At 38.6% G+C, this 26,352-nt stretch overlaps 1 protein-coding gene across 6 annotated transcripts in view; it reads right to left on the reverse strand.

Moving 5' to 3' along the window:
* The window catches only part of SPART (spartin), an 88,350-nt gene that overhangs the window by 24,836 nt on the left and 37,162 nt on the right, over positions 1–26,352 (reverse strand). The window contains exons 1-2 of one of the 6 annotated variants that reach the window (XM_015070974.3): positions 6,584–6,721; positions 906–1,714 (exon numbers count right to left, since the gene is read on the reverse strand). In XM_015070974.3, coding sequence (XP_014926460.1) covers positions 906–1,712 — 807 coding nt within the window. In that variant the 5' untranslated portion in view covers positions 1,713–1,714; positions 6,584–6,721. Of the gene's footprint in view, positions 1–905; positions 1,715–5,542; positions 5,691–5,720; positions 5,832–5,900; positions 6,045–6,583; positions 6,722–26,352 lie in introns of those variants that run through there. The other 5 variants (XM_027064691.2, XM_053214463.1, XM_027064690.2 and 2 more) reach the window with 5 other exon arrangements.

Raw genomic sequence — 26,352 nt, forward strand, 5'->3', positions numbered from 1 at the left:
CATTAATTCTGTAACAATGCCCGAACATCCTGTATTTATAGCCAGTCTTTACTCTTCGACAAAGAGCATCCTGGTAAATTTATCTGCTTGGAATGTTAAAATGCATCTTAAATTATCATCAGAGTCTCTACTTCTAGACCAAGGTTTCTCAACCTGTGCATGATTAACGTTTTGAGTTAGATAATTTTTTTATTGACAGAAGCAATACTGTTTAGATGTTTAGCAGTCCCCCGGCCTCTACCTACTATCTGCCAGGAGCAGTAGCACAATAGCAGTTATGACAACCAAAAATGTCTCTAGACGTTCCCAAAATGTCCTTGGGTTGGGGGGTGGGGTTGGGAACCACTGTTCTATATACTGGGCTGCGTCTAGCCCAGATCAACTGCTCAGATGGGGCTTGACAATATTTGTGGAAATTTACACATCCACATGAGTTACATAAATCTCTTCTGAAGTTATTAGGTTTCTTCTTCAATAAAAAATTGAAATTTTATGGGTACCTGAGTGGCTCAGTCAGTTTTAAGTGTCCTGATTCTTTATTTCGGCTCAGGTCATGATCTCACAATCCTGAGATCAAGCCCCACATAGGGCTCTCTGCACTGGGCACAGAGCATGCTTAAGATTCTCTCTCTCCCTCTGCCCCTCCCCATACGGTCTCTCAGAAAAAGAAAAAAAAGAATTCAATTTTAAGGATGAATGCTTCGATACCCCTCAGGTCCTGTCATCATAATTTTAAAAGTAAAACACAAGCTTGTATCTTTAAGGGTCATAAATTTCATACAATATATTAAAAAGAACCAGAAAGATCTTTTTACATTTATTCTCCTGGATACATAATATTGACAAACAAAAATAACGTATTTCATACATATTTCAGATTATGTTTACACTTTTCATTGGCTTACCTGAAGAAACCCAGGAGGACGGTTTAGAACTGTATCAAGAGAATTATCCAAGAACCTCACAATTCGAAGATACCCTGGATACGAAGGTGCACTAACCTCCCCTGCAGGATTTACAAAAAAAATCTGTACTCCATTTGGTATCAAAATCAACTCATCTGCATCTAGCCCTAAGGTCTCAAGAGGAGGTGGTTGAGAATGATTCCTATAAAAGTCTTCTCCAACTGATGAAAATTCCCCAGATTCTGTCCCATAGGATACAGTATAATGACCCTCAGCAGCCTGAGGAGTATAAGCAGGAGGTGCTTCTGCTGGATGACTCTGAGATGGTAAGGATAAAGAACTAGACGGAGAAACCAACCCTGGACTTGTTGAAGTGCTTCCATTTACTTCAGTGTGCTGAGAAAGTGAACTAAAGGAGTGAGGCTCTGGTGACTTTTCAGGTATGTCTTTAGGCGGAAATTCTGGATATAACTTGGGCACCTCCTGGAGATCATTCCGTAGAGAAGTGGCAAGACCCTTCTCCAGAATTTCCAATCTGGTACGTACATTCTGTAGTGTTTCTTTCATTTTCTGTTGCATCTGTCTAGCAGATTCCCAACCAGGACCAGTGTGTTCAGGCTCTGTGGATGAAATGCTGATTCCCCTGAGCAGGTGTCCTATTCCTTGCTTATAGTAGTTCTTTGCTTCTTCCTTCTGACCTAATTCATCTGTATTTAGTCCTTTATTAACAAATAAAAAGGCCTTTGTGTATGCTTCCTTGATGATCTTAATTTCAGAAGGTTCTCCATTTTGTGGTTCTTGCTCCATTTCTGCCAAACAGAAAATATTATCTTCAATTATCTAATTTAACTATTTGTTTACTGATTATCAATTTCTCCTACCTAAAGATATTTCAAGAAGACAGGAGCTTTGTTGGTCTGTCTTGTTCACTATTGTACTCCCTAAGCCTAGTATTAGATCTGACATAGAGAATGCACTCAATATGTATTTGTTGAATAGATAAATAATGCTCGTTCCTAAATATCTTTTTATTAAAAAAAATTTTTTTAACATTTTGGAGAGACAGAGAGAGACAGAGGCGAGAGGCAGAGAGAGAGGAAGACACAGAATCTGAAGCAGGCTCCAGGCTCTGAGCTGTCAGCACAGAGCCTGATGCAGGGCTCAAACTCAGGAACCATGAGATCATGACCTGAGCCAAAGTCGGATGCCCAACTGACTGAGCCACGCAGGTGCCCCTCTAAGTATCTTTTTAATTAAAAACAGAAGAGAACAAGAATATATCTACTGAATAATTTTCTTGTTCCAGTTTCTTATAATAAATAAAAGTTTCCTATCACGTATCTAACGTTAGAACCAAAGAGCTTCATTCTAAAATGTACTATAATACAGATCCAGATTTTAGCCAACTAATTAAAAATGAGGTTGAAACACACATTAGAGAGGAGAAAAATGAGAAAAAAAATATCTGGATAAATCTTTAAAGTTACCTGCTTCCATTTAAAGGTGTCAAGTTACTCACATGTGGTTAGTTCTATTCCCTCCCAAAACTCCATTAAAATAACTCTTAACAAGGGGCGCCTGGTTGGCTCAGTGGGTTAAGTGTACAACTTTGCCTCAGATCATGATCTCATGGTTCGTGAGTTCGAGCGCCACGTTGGGCTCTCTGCTGTCAGCAGAGCCCACTTGAGATCCTGTCTCCATCTCTCTCTGCCCCTCCCCCGCTCATGCTCTCTCAAAAAATAAACATTAAAAAAATAATAAAAAAATTAACAAGATTAAAAAGGCATAACCTCTCATTCTTGTTAATGAGAAAATGACGTGAACAGGTACTTCACAAGCATATATTTTTTAATGTTTATTTTTGACAGGAGGAGCTAGTGGGGGGAGGGGCAGAGAGACAGTGGATCTGCATGGAAGAGGGCTCTGCAAGAGGGCTCTGCAGGAGGGCTCTGCACGGGAGGGACAACAGGGAGTCCCATGTGGGCTCTTACTCACCGAACCATGAGATCATGACCTGAACACAAGTCGGAGGCTCAACCGCCCAAGCCACCCAGGTGTCCCCCAAAAAGAGTATTTAAATTTTTTTTTTTAATTGTTTATTTATTTTTGAGACAGAGACAGACAGAGCATGAACAGGGGAGGGTCAGAGAGAGAAGGAGGCAGAGAATCTGAAACAGGCTCCAGGCTCTGAGCTGTCAGCACACAGCCTGATGCGGGGCTCGAACTCACGTAGTGTGAGATCATGACCTGAGCCGAAATCGGCCACTTAACCGACTGAGCCACCCAGGCGCCCCAAAGAGTATTTAAATAGCCTATGAAGGGGAGCATGGGTGGCTCAGTCGGTTAAGCGTCTGACTTCGGCTCGTCATGATCTCACAGTCCGTGAGTTCAAGCCCTGCATTGGGCTCTGTGCTGATAGCTCAGAGCCTGGAGCCTGTTTCAGATTCTGTGTCTCCCTCTTGCTCTGCCCCTCCCCTGTTCATGCTCTGTCTCTCTCTGTCTCAAAAATAAAATAAACGTTAAAAACATTTTTTTTAAATAAATAGCCTTTCAACGCCTTATCTTGTGCATACCTTCATTTCAAAGCTTATTTTACACAGTGTGCTGAAAGATTTCCTGAAATAATGTGTCTCTGGAAGAAATGGGTTGGCTACTGAGAGGGAAGGCAAGGCATGGGGGGTGAGGGGTGGGGGGGGGGGGATGGTGTCCAGGGGTCTACAGCTGAATAGCATTCCTTGCTGGCACCTCCATCTTGGGGGAGGGGGAGAAGTTTAGCAAGGAAAAACGCCTGGAAATCGATCAGGTGAAATGTAATTGGACTCTTTGCACACGGAAAGGAAAAGTGTGGGCTAAAATACTGTATTTTTAATTTGGGATTTATCCCAGGATGTTATATTCTCCAGAGTCTCTGAGAAAATGCATTTCACAGGGGTAGCAACTGCAGAATAGTATTTTTATTTTTTCTAGTGCCTGTTATGGGGTGCCTGGGTTGGGTCAGTTAAGGGTAAGACTACAGACTCCGGCTCAGGTCATGATCTCACAGTTCTTGAGACAGAGACCCAAGATGGGCTTGCCCTGACAGCACACAGCATGCATGGGATTCTCTCTCCCTCTATCTCATGCACAAGCACTCTCTCAAAACAAACTTAATCTAAAAAAGAAAAAGAATTACAAAATGCCTGTCATATCCCTAATCGCAATTAAAAGTTTATCAAAGGCTTGAAAAAATGAAACCCATTATTGCATGATTTCACTTATTTTAATTGTTAAAGTTTGGAACAGAAAGTCTTCAAAATGTCAATCTGTAGTATTTAATAAAACAGTACAATCGTCTTAAAACCGAAACCTGGTTCCAGATACAAGCGGTGCATTTTTTTTTTTTTAACGTTCTAACAAAGTAAGTACAATGTGTGGTGCATGTGTGTAAGCTTTAAAAAAAATCTCAGGAGAAAAGGTGAAATTCTGAATCAAACAACTAACAACTTAGTTCAATCCCATAAACCCTAAAAGCAGTGACGATCAAGGTAAAGGTCAACATTACAAGTAGTCTTTAATACAGACGTTGCTCTACTACCCACCTATCTGGCCTTTTACCAAAAAAGGAGGGGGAACTTTACCTGTATGCAACGCCCTCCAATACCATCCCATCCCATTCTCGTCAGGAGAAATATATAAATGATGGTCCACAAGGCCCCACAGGTGAGAAAGAACCCACATAAAAGCTTCCTGTTTCAAAAAGGTTTCCTATAAAAACACCGAATGAAATTTGATACTGCAATGGAGAGCAATTAAAAAATAGCTCGATTCGTAACCGGGGACCTTACTATATTTTTTCTCGGTTTTGCTTTCGGAAATTTTGAAGAAAAACTGTTGAATTCTGAACTATTTAAAGCAGGATTTCAGAGGCAACAGCAATCTCGAACGCAAACCCATTAAAATGACACGGCAATAAAGTTAAGTTTCGAGGATCTTCAAGTGGGAGTAAAGCAATCCACTAGTGGAAAACGGGGCCAACCCTACGGTAACGCAATAATGCCCCGTCACGAAACAGTGCACATTCCAAGAAAAACTTTCCAGGCACAGAAATTAGGTCAGAGAGATCCTCTGCGGTGCCCAACCTCCAATGAACACGAACAAATGTATTCCAAAGAGCAAAATCCTACGCTCTCCATTCCCATTACAACTGCTGTTGGTTGCTGACATTTTGTAAACAAAGACTACCGAACTTTCACGAAGCCTAACTGCTGGGTAAGGGCGAATAACCACAGCCATTTTCGAAGCCAAGTAAACAGAGCGGAATGAGGCAGCCAGAAGGGTCAAAAGAGACATTCCGGGAGGACGACGACCAAAGGGGAGGGGGTGGGAGGCAGCGCTGAGGGCGCAGGAAGCGCAGAACTCGCAGGTCCCATAAATATGTATGATATGGGGGCTAAGTGAACAACTTCTCAAACTTTTCTCTAGAAATTGCTCCCTTCAACGACAGTTGCATCTCCTACTTGGATGAGGGGGTCCGGGCCTTCTCTGTCCTGCCCCTCCCCCCAGCCCCGTCAGCCCGCGGGGCCCGGGGCGCTCACGCCACCAGACCGCCTAGGGGGTCCGCGCGAGGGCGAATCTTTCTCCGTCGGCCGCCGCCCCACCTGTGCCTTCCAGATGTCGGGCGCTCGGGCGCCACCCGAAGAGCTCCCCGCCCGGCTGCCGCAGGCCAGAGGCCTGCTCCCTCAGACGCGGCGCGGCGGCGAAGTGCCCGGCCGGGACCGGTCCCGAGGTTCTTCGCGCTTCGCACTAGCGCGCGCGCGACCGCACGACGGAACTCACAAAGCATTCCAAGTCGCGCGCTCCAGAGCGCGCCACGTCACGCGGTCGCGCCGCCCCGCCCGTCAGCTCTCGCTCCCGCATCAGGGCACTGCGGGTAGGTTTTCACGTGACGCCCACTCGGGCGCCTCTCTCCCCGCCCCCCTCCCCGGCCCGCCCGGCCTAAGTCCTACCCACCCTGACCTTCTGAATGGTGTGTGCGGAGACGTCAGTCACCTTGGAATCCCGGAGTCAAGGCGAAACTCTGTGGGGAGACAAGGGGCGAGGGCGGAAGGCCCCAGAGAACTGCGTGAACCAGCCCCTCGCCGCGGACCCCCGACCCGGGTCTCCGCGGCCACGTCGACAACCCCCGCGCTTGCGCAATATCTTCTGCCTCCCCCGCCCCCCCTCCGCGGACCCAAGACTGCCGGAGAGGCTAGGAGAGAGCGGTGGGCAGGGACGGAAGTCATGGCTAGAGGGAGCCCTGCGCGCGGTGCACGTGCGAGAACAAAGGCCGATTCTCTCCGCTCTTCTGGAACCTGGGCTTTATGACTCCTGTATTCTAAGACCGTTGCCTCCCAAAGTCCACGTACGCTACGTGGTAAAAGTCTCGGGGTGTGTAATCTAGCAGTATGGTACAAAATGTTAAATTCCTGACACGTCAGGATACAGAGCAACGGTGCTAATACTTCTTACGACTGTGAGAGGCTAAAAGGGGAACGGCAAAGTGAACATACCTTACCTTTCTTCAAGACGTCTTTAAAATTAGTAAAATAGTGTAGACGCCAGATTTTAAACTCTTCAATCGGCCTGCCTTTAAAAAACTGCATGTATAATGCCCTTAGCCTTTACAGCTAGTGACTTGTTTAGGCATGGCAGTGACTTACCTCCAAATGTATTCTTTACCTCAGTCAAAATTAGTCAGAGGACTGTTGGATGACCACTGGGTGAGGCTTTTAAATTAGGGGCCATTTGGGAGTTTCCCCAAATTGAAGAAAGGTAACAGTCATCCCAAAGAGAAAAACCTGTTAGGAAGATACACATTAATACGATGGTTTAAAGGATTTTGTACGTACACATCTTCAAAGAATTCTGGAAAAAATGTGACTGTGTACCTTCTCCCTCTTTTTATATGGACCATAAAAATTTTCATCTTAAACAGTTGCAAAAGATGCAAATTGTTTTACTGTAAATTGACATTTTTAAATAAAACTGTAACATGTAACAGTTTTAAATGTAGCCAGTGAAACTCAAATACCAGGTAATTTGATATTGTTCACCAATTTTTAAAACCGCATTAACAAGCTTCTCTTTAATGGGAAATTTTACATCATTCCTTTTCTTCCTGAAACTGTATTTCCATATTTCCTCATAAAATTTTCTCTCAATATAGTATCTCTTTCTTCTGGAAAGTCTTTTATTGATCATCTATTACACTTCTCTGCATCATAAATAAGTACATAAATTTAAATCTAATTTTATTTTTTCAAAGGAAAGTATTTTCTATTTTAATTTTTTGAGAAAGACAGAGAATGGGTGGGGGGAGGGAAGAGAGGGGCAGAGGGAGAGAGAGAGAACCCAAACAGGCTCAGGACCATGACCTGAGCTGAAATCAAGAGTCAGACACTTGGGGTGCCTGAGTGGCTCAGTAAGTGTCCGACTCCTGGTTTCAGCTCAGGTCATGATCTCAACGTTTCTGAGTTCGAGCCCAGCATCAGGCCCTGTGCTGATAGTGAGGAGGCTGCTTCGGATTCTCTCTGTCTCCCTGCCTCCCTACCCTGCTGGCACTGTCTCTCTCTCTCTCTCTCTCTCTCTCTCTCTCTCTCTCTCAAAATAAAAAATAAACTTAAAAAAAAGTCGGTCATTCAACCAACTGAGCCACCCAGGCACCCCATTTAAATCTAATTTTATAATTTTGCAATAGTCGTAAAGGTTAAAGTGTTTAAAAATGTGAAAATATACAAGATCGTTACATATAAAAACCCTAAAATATACTACAAAGCAACTAAAACTAATCAAGTACATCAAGGTTGCAGGATAAAAGATCAGCATACAGAACTCAATAGTATTTCTAAACACTAGCAATGAATGCTCCAAATATGAAATTAAGAATTTCATTGACAATATTATCAAGAGCAAAATACTTTGGAATAAATTTAACAAAATAAGTGCAAGACTTGTACACCAAAAACTACAAAACATTGCTAAGAGGATTTATAGAAGACCTAAATAAATGGAAAGACATTCTACATTCACAGACTGCAAGATTTTATATTGTTATAATGGCAATATTCCCCAAACTAATCTATAGATAGAAGATAACCCCTACCCAAATCCCAGACAATTATTGTGCAGAAACTGGCAAACTAATCCTAACTCATATGGAAATGCAAAGGAGCCAGAATGGACAAAACAATCTTGAAAAAGACGAACAAAAGTGGAGGATTTACCATTTTTTTTTTTTTTTGGTTTTTGATTTGTGCTTTGCTTCTTTTATTTGTTCTTCAAGTTTTTATTTAAATTCCAGTTAGTTAACATACAGTTAGTTAACATACATACAGTGTAATATTAGTTTTAGATGTAGAATTTAGTGATTCATCACTTATATACAACACCCAGGGCTCATCACTACAAGTGGCTTCCTTAAACCCATCACCCATTTAACCCATCCCCTCTTCCCCTACCAACCTCCCCTCCAGTAACCTTCAGTTTGTTCTCTATAGTTAAGAGTCTGTTTCCTGGTTTGCCCCCCTCCTTTTTTATATGTTCATCTGTTTCTTAAATCCCACATATGAGTGAAATCATATAGTATTTGTCTTTCTCTGACATTTCACTTAGCATAATACTTTCTAGCTCTATCCATGTTGTTGCAAATGGCAAGATTTCATTCTTTTTTATGACTAATATTCCATCATATATATACATATGTGTGTGTATATATATAATATACATGTATATGTGTGTGTATAATATATGTTTGTATATATATGTATATATAATATCTCATATTTTATTTATTCATCCATAAGATAATGGACATTTGGGCTCTTTCCATAATTTGGCTATTGTTGATAATGCTGCTATAAACATAAACATTGGGGTGCATGAATCCCTTCAAATTAGTATTTTTATATCCTTTCTGTAAATACCTAGTAGTGTAATTGCTAGATCATAGGGTAGTTCTATTTTTAACTTCTTAAACCTCCATACTGTTTTCCAGAGTGGCTAAACTAGTTTGCATTCCTACCAACAGTGTAAGAGGGTTCCCCTTTCTCCACATCCTCACCAACACCTGTTGTTTTCTGTGTTGTTAATTTTAGCCATTCTGACTGGTGTGAGATGATATCTCACTATAGTTTTTATTTGTATTTCCCTAATGATGAGTGAGGTTTAACATCTTTTCATGTGTCTGTTAGCCATCTATAGGTCTTCTTTGGAAAAATGTCTATTCGTGTCTTCTGCCCATTTTTTAAAACTGGATTATTTGGTCTTGGGCTGTTCAGTTTTATAAGTTCTTTATATATTTTGAATATTAACCCTTTATCAACTATGCCATTTACAATATCTTCTCCCATTTCAAAGCTTGCCTTTTACTTTTGTTGATTGTTTCTTTCACTGTGCAGAAGTTTTTTATTGATGAAGTCCTGATAGTTCATTTTTGCTTTTGTTTCCTTTGTGTCAGGAGACATATCCAGTAAGAAGTTGCTATGGTTGAAAACAGAAAGGTTACTGCCTGTATTCTCCTCTAAGACTTTGATGGTTTCCTATCTCCCATTTAGGTCTTTCATCCATTTTCAATTAATTTTTGTGTATGGTGTAAAAAAGTGGTCCAGTTTCATTCTTTTGCATGTTGCTGTTCAGTTTTACCAACACCATTTGTTGAAGAAACTCTTTTTCCCATTGGATATTCTTTCCCACTTAGTCAAAGATTACTTGACCATGTAGTTGTGGGTCTATTTCTGGGTTTTCTTTTCTGTTCCATTGACTTATGTGTCTGTTTTTGTGCCAATACCATACTGCCTTCATCACTCTAGCTTTTAAGTCCAGAATAGTGGTGCATCCAGCTTTGCTTTTCTTTTTCAAGATTGCTTTGGCTATTTGGGGTCTTTTGTGGTTCCATACAAATTTTATGATTTTTTGTCCTAGTTCTGTGAAAACTCCTGGTGGTATTTTAATAAGGATTGCATTAAGTGTGTGGATTGTTTTGGGTATGGATATTTTAACAATGTTTGTTCTTCGAGCACAGAATATTTTTGATTTCTCTGTATCATCTTCAATTTCTCTCATCAGTGTTTTATAGTTATCAGAATACAGATCTTTTACCTCTTTGGTTAAGTTTATTCTTAGGTATCTTACAACTTTTTGGTGCAGCTGTAAATGGGATTGATTCCTTGAATTTTCTTTCAGCTGCTTCATTATTGGCGTATAGAGACGCAACAGATTTCTGGACATTGATTTTGTATCCTGCAACCTTACTGAATTTGTGTATCAGTTCTAGAAATTTTTTGATGGAGTCTTTGGGGTTTTCTATACAGAGTATCATGTCATCTGCAAATAGTGAAAGCTTGACTTCTTCCTTGTCTGTTTAGATACCTTTTTTTTGTGTTATTGTCTGATTGCTGAGGCAAGGACTTCCAGTACTATGTTAAATAACAGTGGTGAGAGTGGACATCTTTGTCTTGTTCCTGACTGTAGAGGAAAAGCTCTCAGTGTTTCCCCAGTGAAGATGATATTAGCTGTGAGTTTTTGTATATGGCCTTTATTATATTGACATATGTTCCCTCTATCCCTACTCTGTTGAGAGTTTTTATCATGAATGGATCTGTACTTTGTCAGATTCTTTTTCTGAATCTATTGAAAGGATCATATGGTTCTTATCCTTTCTTTTATTAAGGTAGTATATCACATTGATTGATTTGTGAATATTGAACCACTCTTGCAGCTCAGGAATGAATCCCACTTGATTGCGGTGAATGATTCTTTTACTGTACTGTTGTATCTGATTTGGCAGTATTTTGTTGAAAATTTTTGCATCCATGTTCAAAGATATTGGCCTGTAGTTCTCTTTTTTAGTGGAATCTTTGATTTTGGAATCAAAATAATGCTGGCCTCATAGAATGATTTTGGAAGCTTTCTTTCCATATCTATTTTTTGGAATAGTTTGAGAATGATAGGTATTAACTCTTCTTTAAATATCTGGTAGACCTGGGATGCCTGGGTGGCTCAGTTGGTTAAGCGACTGACTTCAGCTCAGGTCATGATCTTGCAGTTTGTGTGTTCGAGCCCTGCACTGGGCTCTGTGCTGACAGCTCAGAGATTGGAGCCTGCTTCAGATTCTGTGTCTCCCTTTCTCTGCCCCTCCCCCACTCACACTCTGTTCTCTCTCTCCTTCAAAAATAAATAAACATTAAAAATTTTTTTTTAAATATCTTTCAGACCTCCCCCCATGAAGCCACCTGGCCCTGGACTTTTGTGTATTGGGAAATTTTTGATTACTTATTCAGTTTCTTTGCTGGTTATCAGTCTCTTCAAGTTTTCTATTTCTTCTTGTTTCAGTTTTGACAGTTTATAGGAATGTATCCATTTCTTCCAGATTGTATGATTTGTTGGGATATAATTTTTCCCAATATTCTCCTATAATTGTATTTCTGTGGTGTTGGTTGTTATTTTTCCTCTCTCATTTGTGATTTTATTTATTTGAGTCCTTTTTCTTTTTGATAAATCTGGCTAGGGGGTTATCAATTTTATTAATTTTTTTCAAGGAAACATCTCCCGGTTTCATTGATCTGTTCTTTTCTTTTCATTTCTATATCATGTATTTTTGCTCTAATCTTTATTATGGAAATAATAAGTTCTTCTGCTGGCTTTAGGCTTTGTTTGTTGTTCTTTTTCTAGCTTCTTTAGGTGTAAGTTCATGTTGTTTGAGATTTTTCTTTCTGCGCTCCATTTCTCTCTGAAACCACATCTCCACACTTCCTACCTTCCTCTATGTGGCTTCTTCTCTCCTTCTAGTTGTGCACTTTGTTCTGTCAGTCCTCAGGTCATTGTTGGGCATTCAGAATGATTTGATAGTTACCTAGCTGTGTTCGAGGGTCAAGGCAAGCCTAGAGTCCTCCTACTACACTGACATCTTAGCTCCCCCTCATATGTTTCCTGATAACCAAATTTACTACAAAGTTGCAATAATCATTTCAGTTTGGTATTGGCACAAGAACAGACATATGTGGGATAGAATTGAACAATGAAATAGAATTAATAACCCATAAATAAGCCCATTCACAGTTAACGGATTTTCAATAAATCTCAAGAATATTCAATGGGAAAGAAGTATTATTTTCAACAAATGGAACAATAGGAAATTCATTCAAAAAGGAGAATTTGGACCCCTACCTCACAACATACTATAAAATTAACATAAAATGGATCAAAGACCTAAATGTAAGAACTAAAACTGTAAAACTCTTAGAAGAAAACATGAGTAAATCTTCATAAACTTGGATGAAACAATGATTTCTTTTTTTTTAAGTTTATTTATTTTGAGAGAGAGACAGCATGTATATGCGTGAGCGGGAAAGGAGCAGAGAGAGAGGGAGAGACAGAATCTCAAGTAGGCTCTGGCTGTTAGTGCGCAGCTGGATGTGTGGCTTGATTCTCATGAACCATGAGAACATGACCTGAGCCTAAATCAAGAGTTTGATGCTTAACCAACGGAGCCACCCAGGCACCCCTGAAGCAAGGATTTCTTAGTTACAACCCCCAAAATATAACGAATAAAAAACAATTGATAAGTTGTATTTCATCAAAATTAAAATATTTTGCTTTTCAAATGACGCCATCGAGAAATTGAAAATAACAACACATAGACAATGAGAAATGATTCGCAAATTATTATATCTGATTTGTATTTAGAATATATAAAGAACTATTATAACTCAACAAATAAGGCACAGTTTTAAAATGGGCATAGGATTTGAATAGACATTTCTCCAAAAATATACAAATGCCCAGAAAGCACATGAAACATATGTTCAATGCAATTAATCTTTAGAAAAATGGAAATCAAAAATACAACATGTCATTATTTATCCTCTAGAATGTCTATAATAAAAAAGATAGATACTAACAAGTATTGACAAGGATGTAGAGAAATTCAAACTCTCATGTACTACTGGTACCAATGTAAAATGATGCAGCCATATTTTGGTAAACAATTTGCATCTTAAAAAGTCATTTGTAGACTTACTATATAACCTGCAATTCCCATGACAGATGAAATTGTGTACATGTTGTCATTTCTCTTGGTTCAAAAAAATCAAGTGATGCTCTTGTTATAAAACTTCCACTTCTGTTTATTTAGTTTAGGTGCATAGAGTCTCTCAGTTTTCACATCTACAAATGTTAAAATTGAGATAGAACTGATGCTGTATCCTGTGTTATTCTGGAAATAGAACACATGCAATACAAACAATAATATAAATAGCTATACACACATACAAAGTGTACAGGTATACTTGACCGAAATGTTCACAGCAACATTATTTAAAATGGCCAAAAAGTAAAATAACCCAAACATATATCAATCATGAATGGATTTTTGAAAATGTGGTATATCCATACAATGGAATATTGTTCAGTCCCAAAAATGCTGCACATGGATGAACCTCAGTGAGAGAAGCCAGATATGAACATATATTGCATGATTCTATTTTTGTGAATTTTTTTAAATGGCAACTATACAAAGACAGAAAGTAGACTGGTGGTTGCCTAAGGCTGGGGTTGGTAATTAGAATTGACTGTAAATGGACACAAGGTTTTCTTTTTAGGGTGATAGAAATGTTCTAAAATTAGATTGTGATGATGGTTGTATAGTTCTGTAAATATAATGAAATCCATTGACTTGTACATTTAAAATTAGTGAACACCATAAATGGTGTATACATATTATATTTAAAGCAGTTTGAAAAATACCTCCTGGGTAGAGGGATTATTATATTTGTATTTATATATATTTTAAATGTGGATAAATATTTATTGAACAAAGAGTATATATTTATTGGAAATGCATCTTAAAGTGGTGACGGGGACTTTTTTCCCAGTTAATTAGTATACTTCCAGATGATTATCATTTATTTCTAGAATGGGACAGAATTCAGCTTCAATTCTATTCTAATTTCAATATTTATATATATAAAGGCTGAGAAACTCCACATAAACAAAATGAACTAATCTAGGTTATCACTGGTGATATTACCTAATTGCTCCCAGCTCATGTTGAACTCAACAGAACAACTTGGTATAAAATAAAAGTCCTGGAAAGTACATTTTGTTTAAGGCTAATGTGATAATACTATTCTAAAAGTTCTAGGGGACCTTGAGTGGGTCAGTTGGTTGACCGTCCAACTTTGGCGCAGGTCATCGTCTCACAGTTCACGAATTCGAGCCCCACATCAGGCTCTGTGCTGACAGTTCAGAGCCTGGAGCTTGCTTCAGATTTTGTGTCTCCCTCTTTCTCTGCCCCTCCCCTGCTCACACTCTGTCTCGGTCTCTCAAAAGTAAATAAACATTAAAAAATTTTAAAATAAATGAATAAAAATAAAAATTCTACATGATGCTAGGTCTTCACTGTATGACCTCATTCAACTTTTCTTCCTTAAATTTTTTGCATATGAAAAGCATGAATTTGACCAAAGGTCAATAATTGTGATGTTCTTAGTACAGTATAATTTTCCCCTGGCAGACCAAATAGTGGATGATGGACAAATGTAGCATTTTAAAAACTGAGTAATAAATAGATAAAAGTAATTTCTTATTCAGATTTGTAGATACATATGTAGGCTTTATAAGTTCTATATTTCCATATAAAATATTTTATCTGTTCCTTAGCAAATATATATACCCTTAAAAAACATCTATTAAAGTATGAAAAACAATTCCTTTAATATTTCTTACTAGCCTGATTTGGCTTCATTCTTGCCAAATTGATGTTTTTTATATTATAAAGAGGCTAACGGCTGGTTCAGTAAACTACCTCATTTTCTTTTTCTTTTTTTAAATTTACATCCAAGTTAGTTAGTATATAGTGCAATAATGATTTCAGGAGTAGATTCCAGTGATTCATCCCCTACATATAACACTCAGTGCTCATCCCAACAAGTGTCTTCCTTAATGCCCCTTGCCTGTTAAATCCATCCCCCCTTCAGCAACCCTCAGTTTGTTCTCTATATTTAAGAGTCTCTTATGTTTTGTCCCCCTCCTTGTTTTTATATTATTTTTACTTCCCTGCCCTTATGTTCATCTGTTTTGTATCTTAAATTCCACATGAGTGAAGTCATGATATTTGTCTTTTCTCTGACTGACTCATTTCACTTAGCATAATACACTCGAGTTCTATCCACGTTGTTGCAAAAAAGTACCTCATTTTCTATACACTTAATGTGCATAACAAGATGGTGGGGTAAAGTTTAACACTAGACACCAAAATAATTCCTCCTCTTCTTCTTCTTCTTCTTCTTCTTCTTCTTCTTCTTCTTCTTCTTCTTCTTTTTAATTTTAGAGAGAGTGCTTAAGCAGGAGAGAGGGTCAGAGGGAGAAAGAGACAGAGACACAGAAAGAATTCCAAGCAGGCTCCATGCTCAGCATGGAGCCCAATGTAGGGCTCAGTCCCTCAACTCTTAGAATCCCAAGCATGATTCCATGGGCCTGGAACTCACAAAACATGAGATCATGATCTGAACTGATATTAAGAGTTGGATGCTCAACTGACTGAGCCACCTAGGTGCCCCCCAAATTATTCTTACAGCAACTGTGTTGCTTTAAGGAAATCTTGGTAAGTCACTTAGAGTCAGGGTGAATCCCCAAGGACATAGGCAAATAAGAGAAAATAAATGAAAAAACACCTACAACATTTTTAATACTGTTACTACATTAGAAATGAGCCAAGGGGTGCTCATTTCTAATGGGGCTTCAGGAACAAAGGAAAGAAGGAAGGAAGGAAGAAGGAAGGATGGAAGGAAGGGAGGAAAAAGTCAAGATTGGAAACAGGTGGAATGGGGAATGAGGGGCACTGAAAACTTAGAAGGGAGGAAAAGCCAACCAACATGGTAGATTGATAAAGGACTCAGAAGAAAACAGTTTCCTGAGTTTGCATTTGTGGTGGTTTTTGCTACTGTAAGAGATCTACAGTTTCCTGAATCCTTCAGTGTAGTTTTCAAAAAATTCTTTGTGTTTTGTTTTTGTTTTGTTTTGGTGAGGGATTTAGAAAAGAGGCTCAATACCCATCTTGTTTACATGGTTCAGAACAAAACAAGTATGTGAATGATGAGGAGAAGATCAATGAACTGAATTAGGGAAAGGAAAGGCCCAGATCCAGATGTGTCCTTGAGACTGTAAATCCTTTGGGAATTTTTGAACATCTCAAAGAGAGCATCAGATTTTTTACAAAAGGTAGAGATGGAGCTCAAGGAAAATGTCAATGTCTTTTGTCAGAAACCACCAAGAATATACTGGAGTTTGAGCTTCTGTTAAACACTGCTTGTCTTTTTTTTTTTTTAATGTTTATTAATTTTGAGAGCGAGTGTCAGTGGGGGAGGGGCAGAGAGAGAGAGAAAGACAGAGGATCCAAAGCCGGCCACACACTGACAGCAGAGAGCCCGATGCCGGGCTTGAACCCACCAACCGTGAGACCATGGCCAGAGCCAAAGTTGGACGCTTAACCAACTGAGCCACCCAGGCACCCCAACACCACTTGTCTTTTTAAAGAAGAAACTGTAAGTGGAATGTGAAAGAACCCCTTGATAAAACACCAAAGCAGTTGCATTTTCAACCTTATTAAAATGTGGCTATATTTAAGTATTTCATGTATACTTGTAAAGGTTTTTCAAGTTCTGTGTAATTAGGGATTGTAAGAATAAAGAGAAGAAGGTATCTTTAGTACTGGTTGACTGTAATACCAGTTAGACACTAGCCTTTTCCCCTTCTTGAGTATGTCACTTATTAAGGAGGCTAAAAAGAAAAATGTGTGATGAACTGCTGGTAAAATCCACTGAACACCAGGGATTCATTTTTGGATATCCTGATGGTCTTGGAGGGATTCGCACTGCAGAACAACCAGCACTTTTCTGGCCATATTCAGGCAATATCAATTGAAAGATCTAGGTCTAGGAGTTCCATCTTCAGCACTCTCAATTCTTGGAACTATCTCATCCCAGCCTAATTGCCCTATAAACTTATGTGATAGCAGATGACAAGGAACACAATATTCAACAAAACAAAGATTTGAATGCATCAGTTCACAGAGAATTCATAAGCAAAGATACTGTTTATGAAATAAAAAGAAAGAAAGAGAAAGAAAGAAAGAAAGAAAGAAAGAAAGAAAGAAAGAAAGAAAAAAAGAAAGAAAAGCCTGTTATTTTGTGAGACTGTAAAAGTACACCAAAGGTTACATTTTTATAGTTAAAAATTTCAAGCAATTCTTTCCAGAAACTCTTTCTTCATTGTTCAATAATATTTATTTCCTGAATAGTTTATGTTTCTAGGTCCTTTTTGTCAGTTTGTAGTCTAATTGATGTTGTTTCTTTAAAAATAAAGTCCCTTTTCCTAAAGCAACACAAACTTTAAAAAACATTCATCTGGGGCACCTGGGTGGCACCTGGGTGGCTCAGTCGGTTAAGGGTCCAACTCTTGGTTTCAGCTCAGCTCATGATCTCATGGTTCAGGAGTTCAAGACCCACATCGGACTCAGCACTGACTCTGCTTGGGATTCTCTCTGTTTCCCTCTCTCTGCCCATCTCTGCTCATGTGCTCTCTGTCTCTCAAAATAAATAAATAAACATTACAGAAATTTAAAAAATAGGGGTGCCTGGGTGCCTTAGTTGGTTTAGCGTCTGACTCTGGCTCAGATCATGATCTCACCATTCATGAGTCGCAGCACCATATCTGGCTCTGCACTGACCTCTCAGAGTCTGGAGCCTGCTTTGGATTCTATGTCTCCCTCTCTCTCTGCCCCTCCCCTGCTCACACTCTGTCTCTCTCTCAAAAATAAACATTAAAAAATTTTTAAATAAATATAAAAAAATGAAATTCAAACATTCGTCAACCTAATATAACTGCAAAGACTTGATGCCATGATTAATATATGAAGATGAGAAATCAGATAAATTTGAATTTATCCATTTTTTCTTACATGCTGTCTGGAACAATTGATATTGTTCTTGCCAACAAAAACCACTATTGGCTATTAAAAAAATCACATTCAGGACAGAATTGGAAGATGAGAATACCTGTGTGCCTGGCTGGCTCAGTCAGTAGAGCCTATGACTCTTGATCTCAGGGTTGTAAGTTTGAGCCCACATTGGGTACAGAGATCAGTTAAAAATAAAATCTGAAAATAATAAATAAAATAAAGGAACCAGTTCTGCCATCCAAAAATAAATAAATAAGTTCTTTAATTTACCTATAGACAAGTCTCTACGGTGTCAGATCACAGCATAGCTAAGCATCACTGAACTGCATTTAGTTTCAAGCCTTGCTTGTAACAGTGGGGTTCTTTCTATGCAGTTCTGAAGTGATAGAAATTAAAATGCTAACAATACCCAGTTTTAAACAGCCCACAGAAACTACATATGTATTAAGCCTACTCTCAGAGTCTATAAATTACTCCATCAGAATATATTAAGTAAGGGCTTTGGAATTTAACTCTTTCAGATGAAAACAGTTTCCATCAAATTTTCTAAAAAGTCAAATATGGGGCCATACTAATATCAATTTTTTGAAGCCCACTGTACAGAAGGTCCTCTGCTGGCCATCTTACCTCCCTCATTTTATTTTACCCCCCCAATAAACCAATAAGGAGGCTATCGTCAGATGAAGAAGTTTAATATATTCTAAACAACACAGCAAATACCTACTAAAGCCAAGATTCCCAAAGATTGTTTTCACAATTGCTATTTTGTCAAAATTAATGTTTTATTGAATAACTATTACCATATGCTCAGTATACAGTCATATATTATAGTTTCCATATATTACCTTTGAATCCCCCCCCCAAAAAAAATCATACAGAATGAGGTTTGTTAACATTAACATTAAGTAACATGATCAAAATCTCACAACTAGTAAGCAGTAGAACTATAGTTTAAACTGGAGTTTTTGACTTTAAAAACCTTAGCATTTTCTACTGTAACACAGTACCTTAGGGTTGGTTATCCAGTTCTCAAAAAGTAACATAATTTGGAAGAATCTGAAACATCCTAGGACAGAGAAAATTTCGCCAAGACTACATATTTGCTGGTTTCTTTGGTTTAGCTCTAAAAACAAATATATACTTAGAATCATGATCTATCTAATGAACTCATGTTTGAATCCTAGCAGTCATACCTACTGCCTACATAATTTGGGGCAATTTACCTTCAATGCTTCAGTTCTCACCTTTGTGTAATTGGGACAACAATAGCTACTTCATAAGACTATGCTAACGATGAAGTAAGATAATATATGCAATACTCTGTACCTTATAAGAAGCAGCTGACCGGAGTGGTCAAGAGCACAGATCTTGAAACCAGCTGCCTGAGTTCAAAATCTCAGTCCGCCACTGATCACCTCTGTGATCTTGGGGGAATTTACTTTATCCATCTGTGCCACCATTTTCTCACTGCTAAAACAAGGTAATGATTAAACTACTTCATGAGTCGGTATGTGTAAAATGCTTAGGATAAAAATTGTTTCCATTAAATTAAATGTGCCTGGCACATTGTAAGTACTATTTAAGAGGTTGTTAAATTTTAAAAATACACTTTGAACATAGCAGATGCTGAATAAATGGGAGCTATTTTACCCTGCAATCACTTGGGTGATTTTAAAATGATATACACGTATACATTTCTACCAGTATTTAATTTTTTTATCTTTGGAGAAAATTCCTCTATTGCCATTAAAATAACATGTAAAACTGAATCTGCAGCCCAGAATTATTAGTCTGAGAGCCACCCTAATAAGTTCCCTGAAGTTGGGGAGCGAGGAGGAGAGAGGGAGGTGTTAGGGTGTCTTTCAGATTTGAGGTTAAGCAACTGAACTTGTCTCCAGGTGCTATTTACTGAGATGGGAGGCACTGGAGAGGGTTGCACATATGGGAAAAGAAAGGGAAAGCGAACTAACAATTGTTTAGTACCTTCCAAGAACCGAGCATTATGCTAGGCACTTTGTGTCCGTATTACCTCACATCACTCTCAGAACCACCCTATGGGTATCACCCTCTGATTTATAGATCCGTGAAAATCTCTGAAGAAGTATGTTGCACCACAAAGGCAAGTGAGTCAACTTGTTAAATAAAAGTTTTTTTGCATAAAATAGTAAGAATTTTTTGTTCCCCACCTCCTCCCGCTACCTTTAAGTTCTGAATGTTCATACCAATATTTACATTGGTGTGTTAGTGTAGTCATCACTTTCAACCCAAAGTGACACTTTCCTATCCTCTGTAGTCCTTTAGTACCTCTGTGGACAAAGAACTTTTTGAGATGCCAGGGAAGCTGTAAAAGTTCAGTAACTACTTGGAAATCTGTAATAATTAGATTACTCTGCCCAAAAATGTCATGGGAGTTGCTGTCTTTCTCCAATACTTACATTAGGCACAGCCATACTACCATGGAGCTAAAATTCAGTGTAACCATATTGCACATTAACGTAGTAATGTTGTCTTATATCAATTTCAACGTTGATATAATGTAATTGGTTCCAACTGGAAGCAAATCAAAGTATATGTGTTTCTATTCCAATCTTCTGAATAATGCATGCTATCTGTATTACTTCAAAATTCGGGGAACAAAATGCACTAAACAGAACCTCAAATGGCCAAAAGAATTTGTCTTTTAAGGGTGGTATTTCTGAATTCTCTAACAAAGACAACAACAAAGTTGTGAATCATAGAACCCATAAAGTCTTCAAACAAAAGCACCACCAAAGCAAATTACCCATCCATTTTCCAAATTTACCGTAGTGCAAATATTAGATGGAACCATATTAAAATGCTGATACAAGCACTTCCATATGGTTCCACTAATAGATCATAAAGAGCACATAGTTCATAAATCTCAGGGAACATTAACTACCATAGTTATTTTTAAAATCCCTGCATTCTTTAAAAGCCCTCTTTTCATTCTGGTGGAAAATCAAAAGTGGACACTTACTTTTTATTGCTACTGCTTACTTTTCAAATTATATTACAACATTCTTATAACCAAGCTTTACTAATTATAACAGATGTATTTATGATGGATATTTTTGCTCTTTGGTTTTAAGATCAACTCTTGCTATTGTGACCATCAATGATAAACATATATATATATTAGGCTCTTGTGAGACTTCACGGTTGTCAGCATCCTTGTGCAGATACTACATCGTGCAGTCCCTATGACCTTGCATTTTAGGCGAGCATTTGTTACCATTCCAGCCCTCACACTGGACATGTGGCAAATATTAGCCATGCATCATGGAAGAAGAAACAAATATATCAAAGAACTCAGATCTCACAGGTCATAACTGAGTGCAATGTATTCACTACATCTCTGTTAAACAACCTGTCCACTAGTGACTCAGTTATTGAATAAAACATGAATTCTGATATCACACCCTGAAGAAAGCATTGCTGTCAGATAGAGACATACCTTAGGATGCATATTCCCTACTTCCTCTCTGCTGTCAGGCTCATCCTGAGCTCCAGCTCCTCTTAGGCAATCTCCACACTACAGTGAAGAGAAAGTTTGCAGCCTTAGCCAGGGGGAAGCTGTAGGGGCCACAAGCACGGGCCCTTCCCTCTACTAAGCTCACCCACCACAGGGGTTGTGTGGTGACTGAGAAGGCCCCATAGCCTGCTGCGTCTCAGCTACTAACCCAAAAGCAGCAGAAGAAAACAGACCATAATGTGGAAGAGGAAGATTTTTTTTAATGACATTTTGTTCATAGAGAATTAAAAAAATTAGTATCTTACCCTATGGATCTTTTTGGTTATGTGAGGTTATTTTCCCAAGTTCTGGTGGTAATTGTCCTCTTTATTAATTTTCTGTTGGTGATAATGAATGTGATGGAAAGGCAGGACTGGCAAGACCAGGCCTTTGCATTTGTTAAAGTGCATACATATCCTCTGAATACTTGGAAAAATACAGATTCATCTTCAGTAGGTCTGGGGTGGGGCCTGACATTCCATATTTCTGGCAAATTCCCAGGGGATGCCAATGTTGCTGGCCCACAGACCAAATTTTGAGTAGCACGGAACCAAATCATTTCAAACAGTCCTTATATCCCCTAGGATCTAGGAGAAGAGGAAATATCTAAAAATTATTAATGATTTCATTTATCCTGAAAGCAATAGACAATGAAAAAAATCTAGCTCATTTTATTTTTCATTTATTAGTTTTTCTGTGGAAGTATATGAAATGAAATAGAATTCATTTTCTTAGTGTCTGTGAACAAATTGGGTGTTGGACTGAATAGGCATTTCTCGCTCTCTTCGATCCCCAGTGGCACAGAGAAATGTTGAGCTGCTTCCTCTTGGTTCACCCCTTCTCAGAACTTTTCCCATCTAGTCTTCTCTGCCTCTGCCTGATTGTTTTTTTTTTTTTTTTCCTATAAAGATTCAGGGTTTTTATTGACCGGAGACAGATTATAGCAGGAACGTCCCAGTTGTTTTAGCTTGTGCAGTTGGCTGCATTCTTTTGAAATTAGCTTGGAATTAGATCACTGCTCAAAAGAGCCATAAAAATAATATCAGCATACAATATCTTATTCTAAATTATCAGCCCTGTCTGAATGCTGCAGCCTTGTTTGTATTTTTAACTTTTTATTTTGAAACCAACAGAAAAAGGTGCAAAAATAGTCGACTCATGCACCCTTCACCCAGCTTTCCTCAAGGATAACATCTTGCAAAACCATCTTATCAAAAACAGGAAATTTACACTGGTACAGTAAACTACAAGTCTTAAGTTTGGATTTCACCAGTTTTTACATGCAATCTTTATTTGAAGAAGGCGAGTATACATGACTATGAAATTTATAGATTCATGTAATCACCATCACAATCTGATTGTTAAAAGCTGGTGTCCCCCAGGATTCTGTCCCGAGCCCTAGTCAGCTTTCGTTCTTCACACTGTCCCTGAACCTTGTCATTCATAATTGTGATGTTAACAGTCTTGTATTTGGGTAATTCCCAAATTGATAGCCCTACCTCTCTCTCTTGAGCTCTATTGCTAACCATTTCATGGCCTATTTATGGGCACCCACTGAATATTTTATCGGTGCTTCACACTTAGCATATCCAAAATTGAACCAGTATTCTTTCATTATTAAACTAAATAGTCTGCATCTGTGGGAATAACACCCTGTAGCCCAAGCCAGAATACCCAGAGATGTATCCATCAGCCGTATTTCACCTTCACATAATAAAAACAGCTGACACTCCTATGGCAGTTACCATGTGTCATACACTCAATGTAAATTAGCTCTTTTCATCCTGGGAGCAATCCTAAGTACTGTCAGAAATGGCTCCAAGTTCCCTGAAGCCAAAACTTGGACAAGTTTTAGTGTCCTTTTTAAAGTAAAAACCCAAAAACCAGAAAAAACAAACATCAGGAAATCTTGCCAGATGCTACAACCTGGATGAACCTTGAAGGAAAACATCGTGCTAAGTGAACTAAGACAGTTACAAAAGGACAAATACTTACATGAGGTATTTCAAATAGTTAAACTCATAGAAACAGACTAGAATGGTGGTTACCAGGGTCTGGCAGCAGAGGGAACTGAGGAGTTGCTAATCAGTGGGTATGAAGTTTCGATTATGCAAGACGAATAGATTCTAGAGATGCGCCATGCAACGTAGGGCACAGTTAACAACGCTGCACTGTACACGTAAAGTTTGTAAGAGGATATACTTCATATTACGTGTTCTCATCACAAGAAAATAAAATTAAAAAAAGAAAATTACAAATATCAAAATTAGTATCTACAAAAGTAAATACTTGGACTGACACAAGTGATGGATCCTAAAAACTGACCTTCATTAGTTTCATGACACATCTACCCTCAAAGCAGGTGCTGTTCTTACTTCTATTTTACAACAAGACAATAGAGGCACAGAAAGTTTGCAAATTTAACTTGATCAGGGTCCTCCTGCCATGGAGGTCCCATGAGCCCATGGCCTCCTATATGATCTCTCAACTACTAAACACCCCTGCTTTGTCCATCCTCCACGCTGACCCCAGAGGCATCTGTGCAGGGACCACGTGTCTCTCCTGATCAGAAGCTGTGGTTAGTTCCTCATTACTTATGGAATAAGTGCTCAACTCTTTTGCATGACTTCTGGGCTGTCTCCGGCACTTGATGCCGTGGGATGCTGAAGTGCCCATGGCTCTCCAACACTCCATACTTCCAACTCCTTTCCACATGTCCTTCCTAATGCTAAGACTGCTCTTTGCCCATCCCCTCTACACTCAATGTTCTTTATCATTTTTTCTAAATTAAAAATAGCATTATTAATTAATTTTAGCTTACAAGAGTAATATATAGTTCAAATGAAAAACAAATTATACCATACAAAAAAGCACAAAGAATTAAATGAAAACCACCAGGTCTGTAACTCCATTGTCTGGGGAGAACCACTATTAACAATTTGGTGTATACAAACTTTCTGTTTTTCCTGCACGTCAGTGTGTGCGTGTGTGTGTGTTCTAATCTATAAAGTTGGGATATGTTACTATGGTTTTTTTCTTCTATTTTTATCAGTCTACCACTCTCCCTCCAAATATTTTGTTGTTGGTATATTAATACACATCTCTGATTACTGGGGAAGCCAAGCATCTCTTTATGTGTTTCTTCTACTAAGAACTGCCTATAGACACCTACCCTTCTCTCTTGAGCTTATACTAACGATATTGGCTATGTATGTTACAATATTTTTTTCAACTTTATCCTTAGTCCTTTGACTTTGTAATGATGTAATTTGGAGTGATGCAATTTCACATACTGTTTGTATGTTAGAATAACAACCATATATTTTTACCTCTGTAGCACCAGAATCCAGTACAATGCCTGCAACAGAATAGGTGGTCAACAAATATTTGTGGAATGAATGTGTGGACTAAAGATACATCACCTCATTTTAGAGTGTCCAGTGTGTTGGGGATAAGGTCTCATCCTCTGATTTCCTTATCCCTTCTCACACAGAACCAACAGCCAAATCCTGTGAATTCTACCTTCAGAATGTCTTTAAACATCCCACCTTTGCCCACTCTAGCTCAGACTGTTGTCCTTCCTTACCTGGATTTCTGTTCTAGGCTCCTCTTTCTGGTCACTCTAACTTCATCTTTTCTCCATCTGCGACCATGGTTTTCTAAAATACAATCCCTTCACTTCGCTCTCCTGCTTAAAATCCTTTAATGATTCCATACTTAGAAAGGGTCTGGAAGCCGCCATTGAATCTGGTTGGATTTCCCATCTCAGCCTCATCTCTCCTCCTTCCCTCTCTTTACATCTTCTATGCTCCAGCCACATTGCATTTTCGTTTGTTCCAGAACAGATTACGCTTTCTATACTCTTTGCTTTCTAGATCTATCTCCAAGGCGGCAAGTGCCACCGAGACTTGTCCTTTCCCTACACCAAAATTGTCACTCTACTATCACCACCCACCACCAGCAGTACCACCACTGCCACCCCTGCCTTGGGCACCTCCCTCTAAGCTTCTATACTTGCTCGTTACCTAATACTTCTCCCCTATTCCATTTTCCCACCTGGATAGGAATTCTGGTTCAGCAATTTCAAAGAAACAGTCAAATATCTCAGGACCTGTTATGTGCAAAGTACTGGCTGTATTTATGATCCTCAACTCAGTTTCCAGCTGAAATGTTGAGCACAGCTGAGGTCTGAAAATATATTAGTTATAAAAGTCTAAGAGCCTACATGAACTTTTTTTTGTGATTTCAAAATAGTGTAATTTGAGCTCCTCTTCGAACAGGGGATCTGAGAACAAATGGGGAGGTAGATGTCAGTGTTTCCTCAGCCTTGTTAGCTAAGCAGGCAAAGGAGAAGCAGAAATTCTGCTTCACTGGTGATACCTTCTCACTCACAGTGGGACGATATAGTCATCAACCTAGAGTTTTTCGTTCAAACATAATAGACACATATACAAAAATTATTTTGATTAAGCTTTAAAAAATAATACATTCTCTGAATAAGTGTGAATAATCATCTGCCTCAGCAAATTTACAGTCCCTAATTTATTTGTGCCTTCCCTATTCTTCCTGCAACATGCTTTAAGTCTAAATATCAGAAACAAGAAAAGGATTCAATACATGTATATTACTATTCATAAACTCTAAAATGACCATGGCTATAAAATTATAAAGCTTACTGCTTTTCTTTCAAGGAAATGACCACTTCAAGATATTTTAAACATGCCAACAAAAAATACTGTTTCTTTTGTCGCTTCCTGTCGCTTCACTAGTTGCTGAGGATACAAGAATAAAAAACAAAAGCATGTCCTCTCCCTTCAATGGGCTTACGTGAGCTCCCAAATAAAAACCAGTCTGGAAAGCTTTTGCAGAAGAAGGGCCATCAAAAACAAAACAGAGAAATTCAACTTTCAGTCATTTATCAATCACTGAAATACAATAAGACT

This window comes from Acinonyx jubatus, chromosome A1 (genome assembly GCF_027475565.1).
Source record: "Acinonyx jubatus isolate Ajub_Pintada_27869175 chromosome A1, VMU_Ajub_asm_v1.0, whole genome shotgun sequence".
NCBI lineage: Eukaryota > Metazoa > Chordata > Mammalia > Carnivora > Felidae > Acinonyx > Acinonyx jubatus.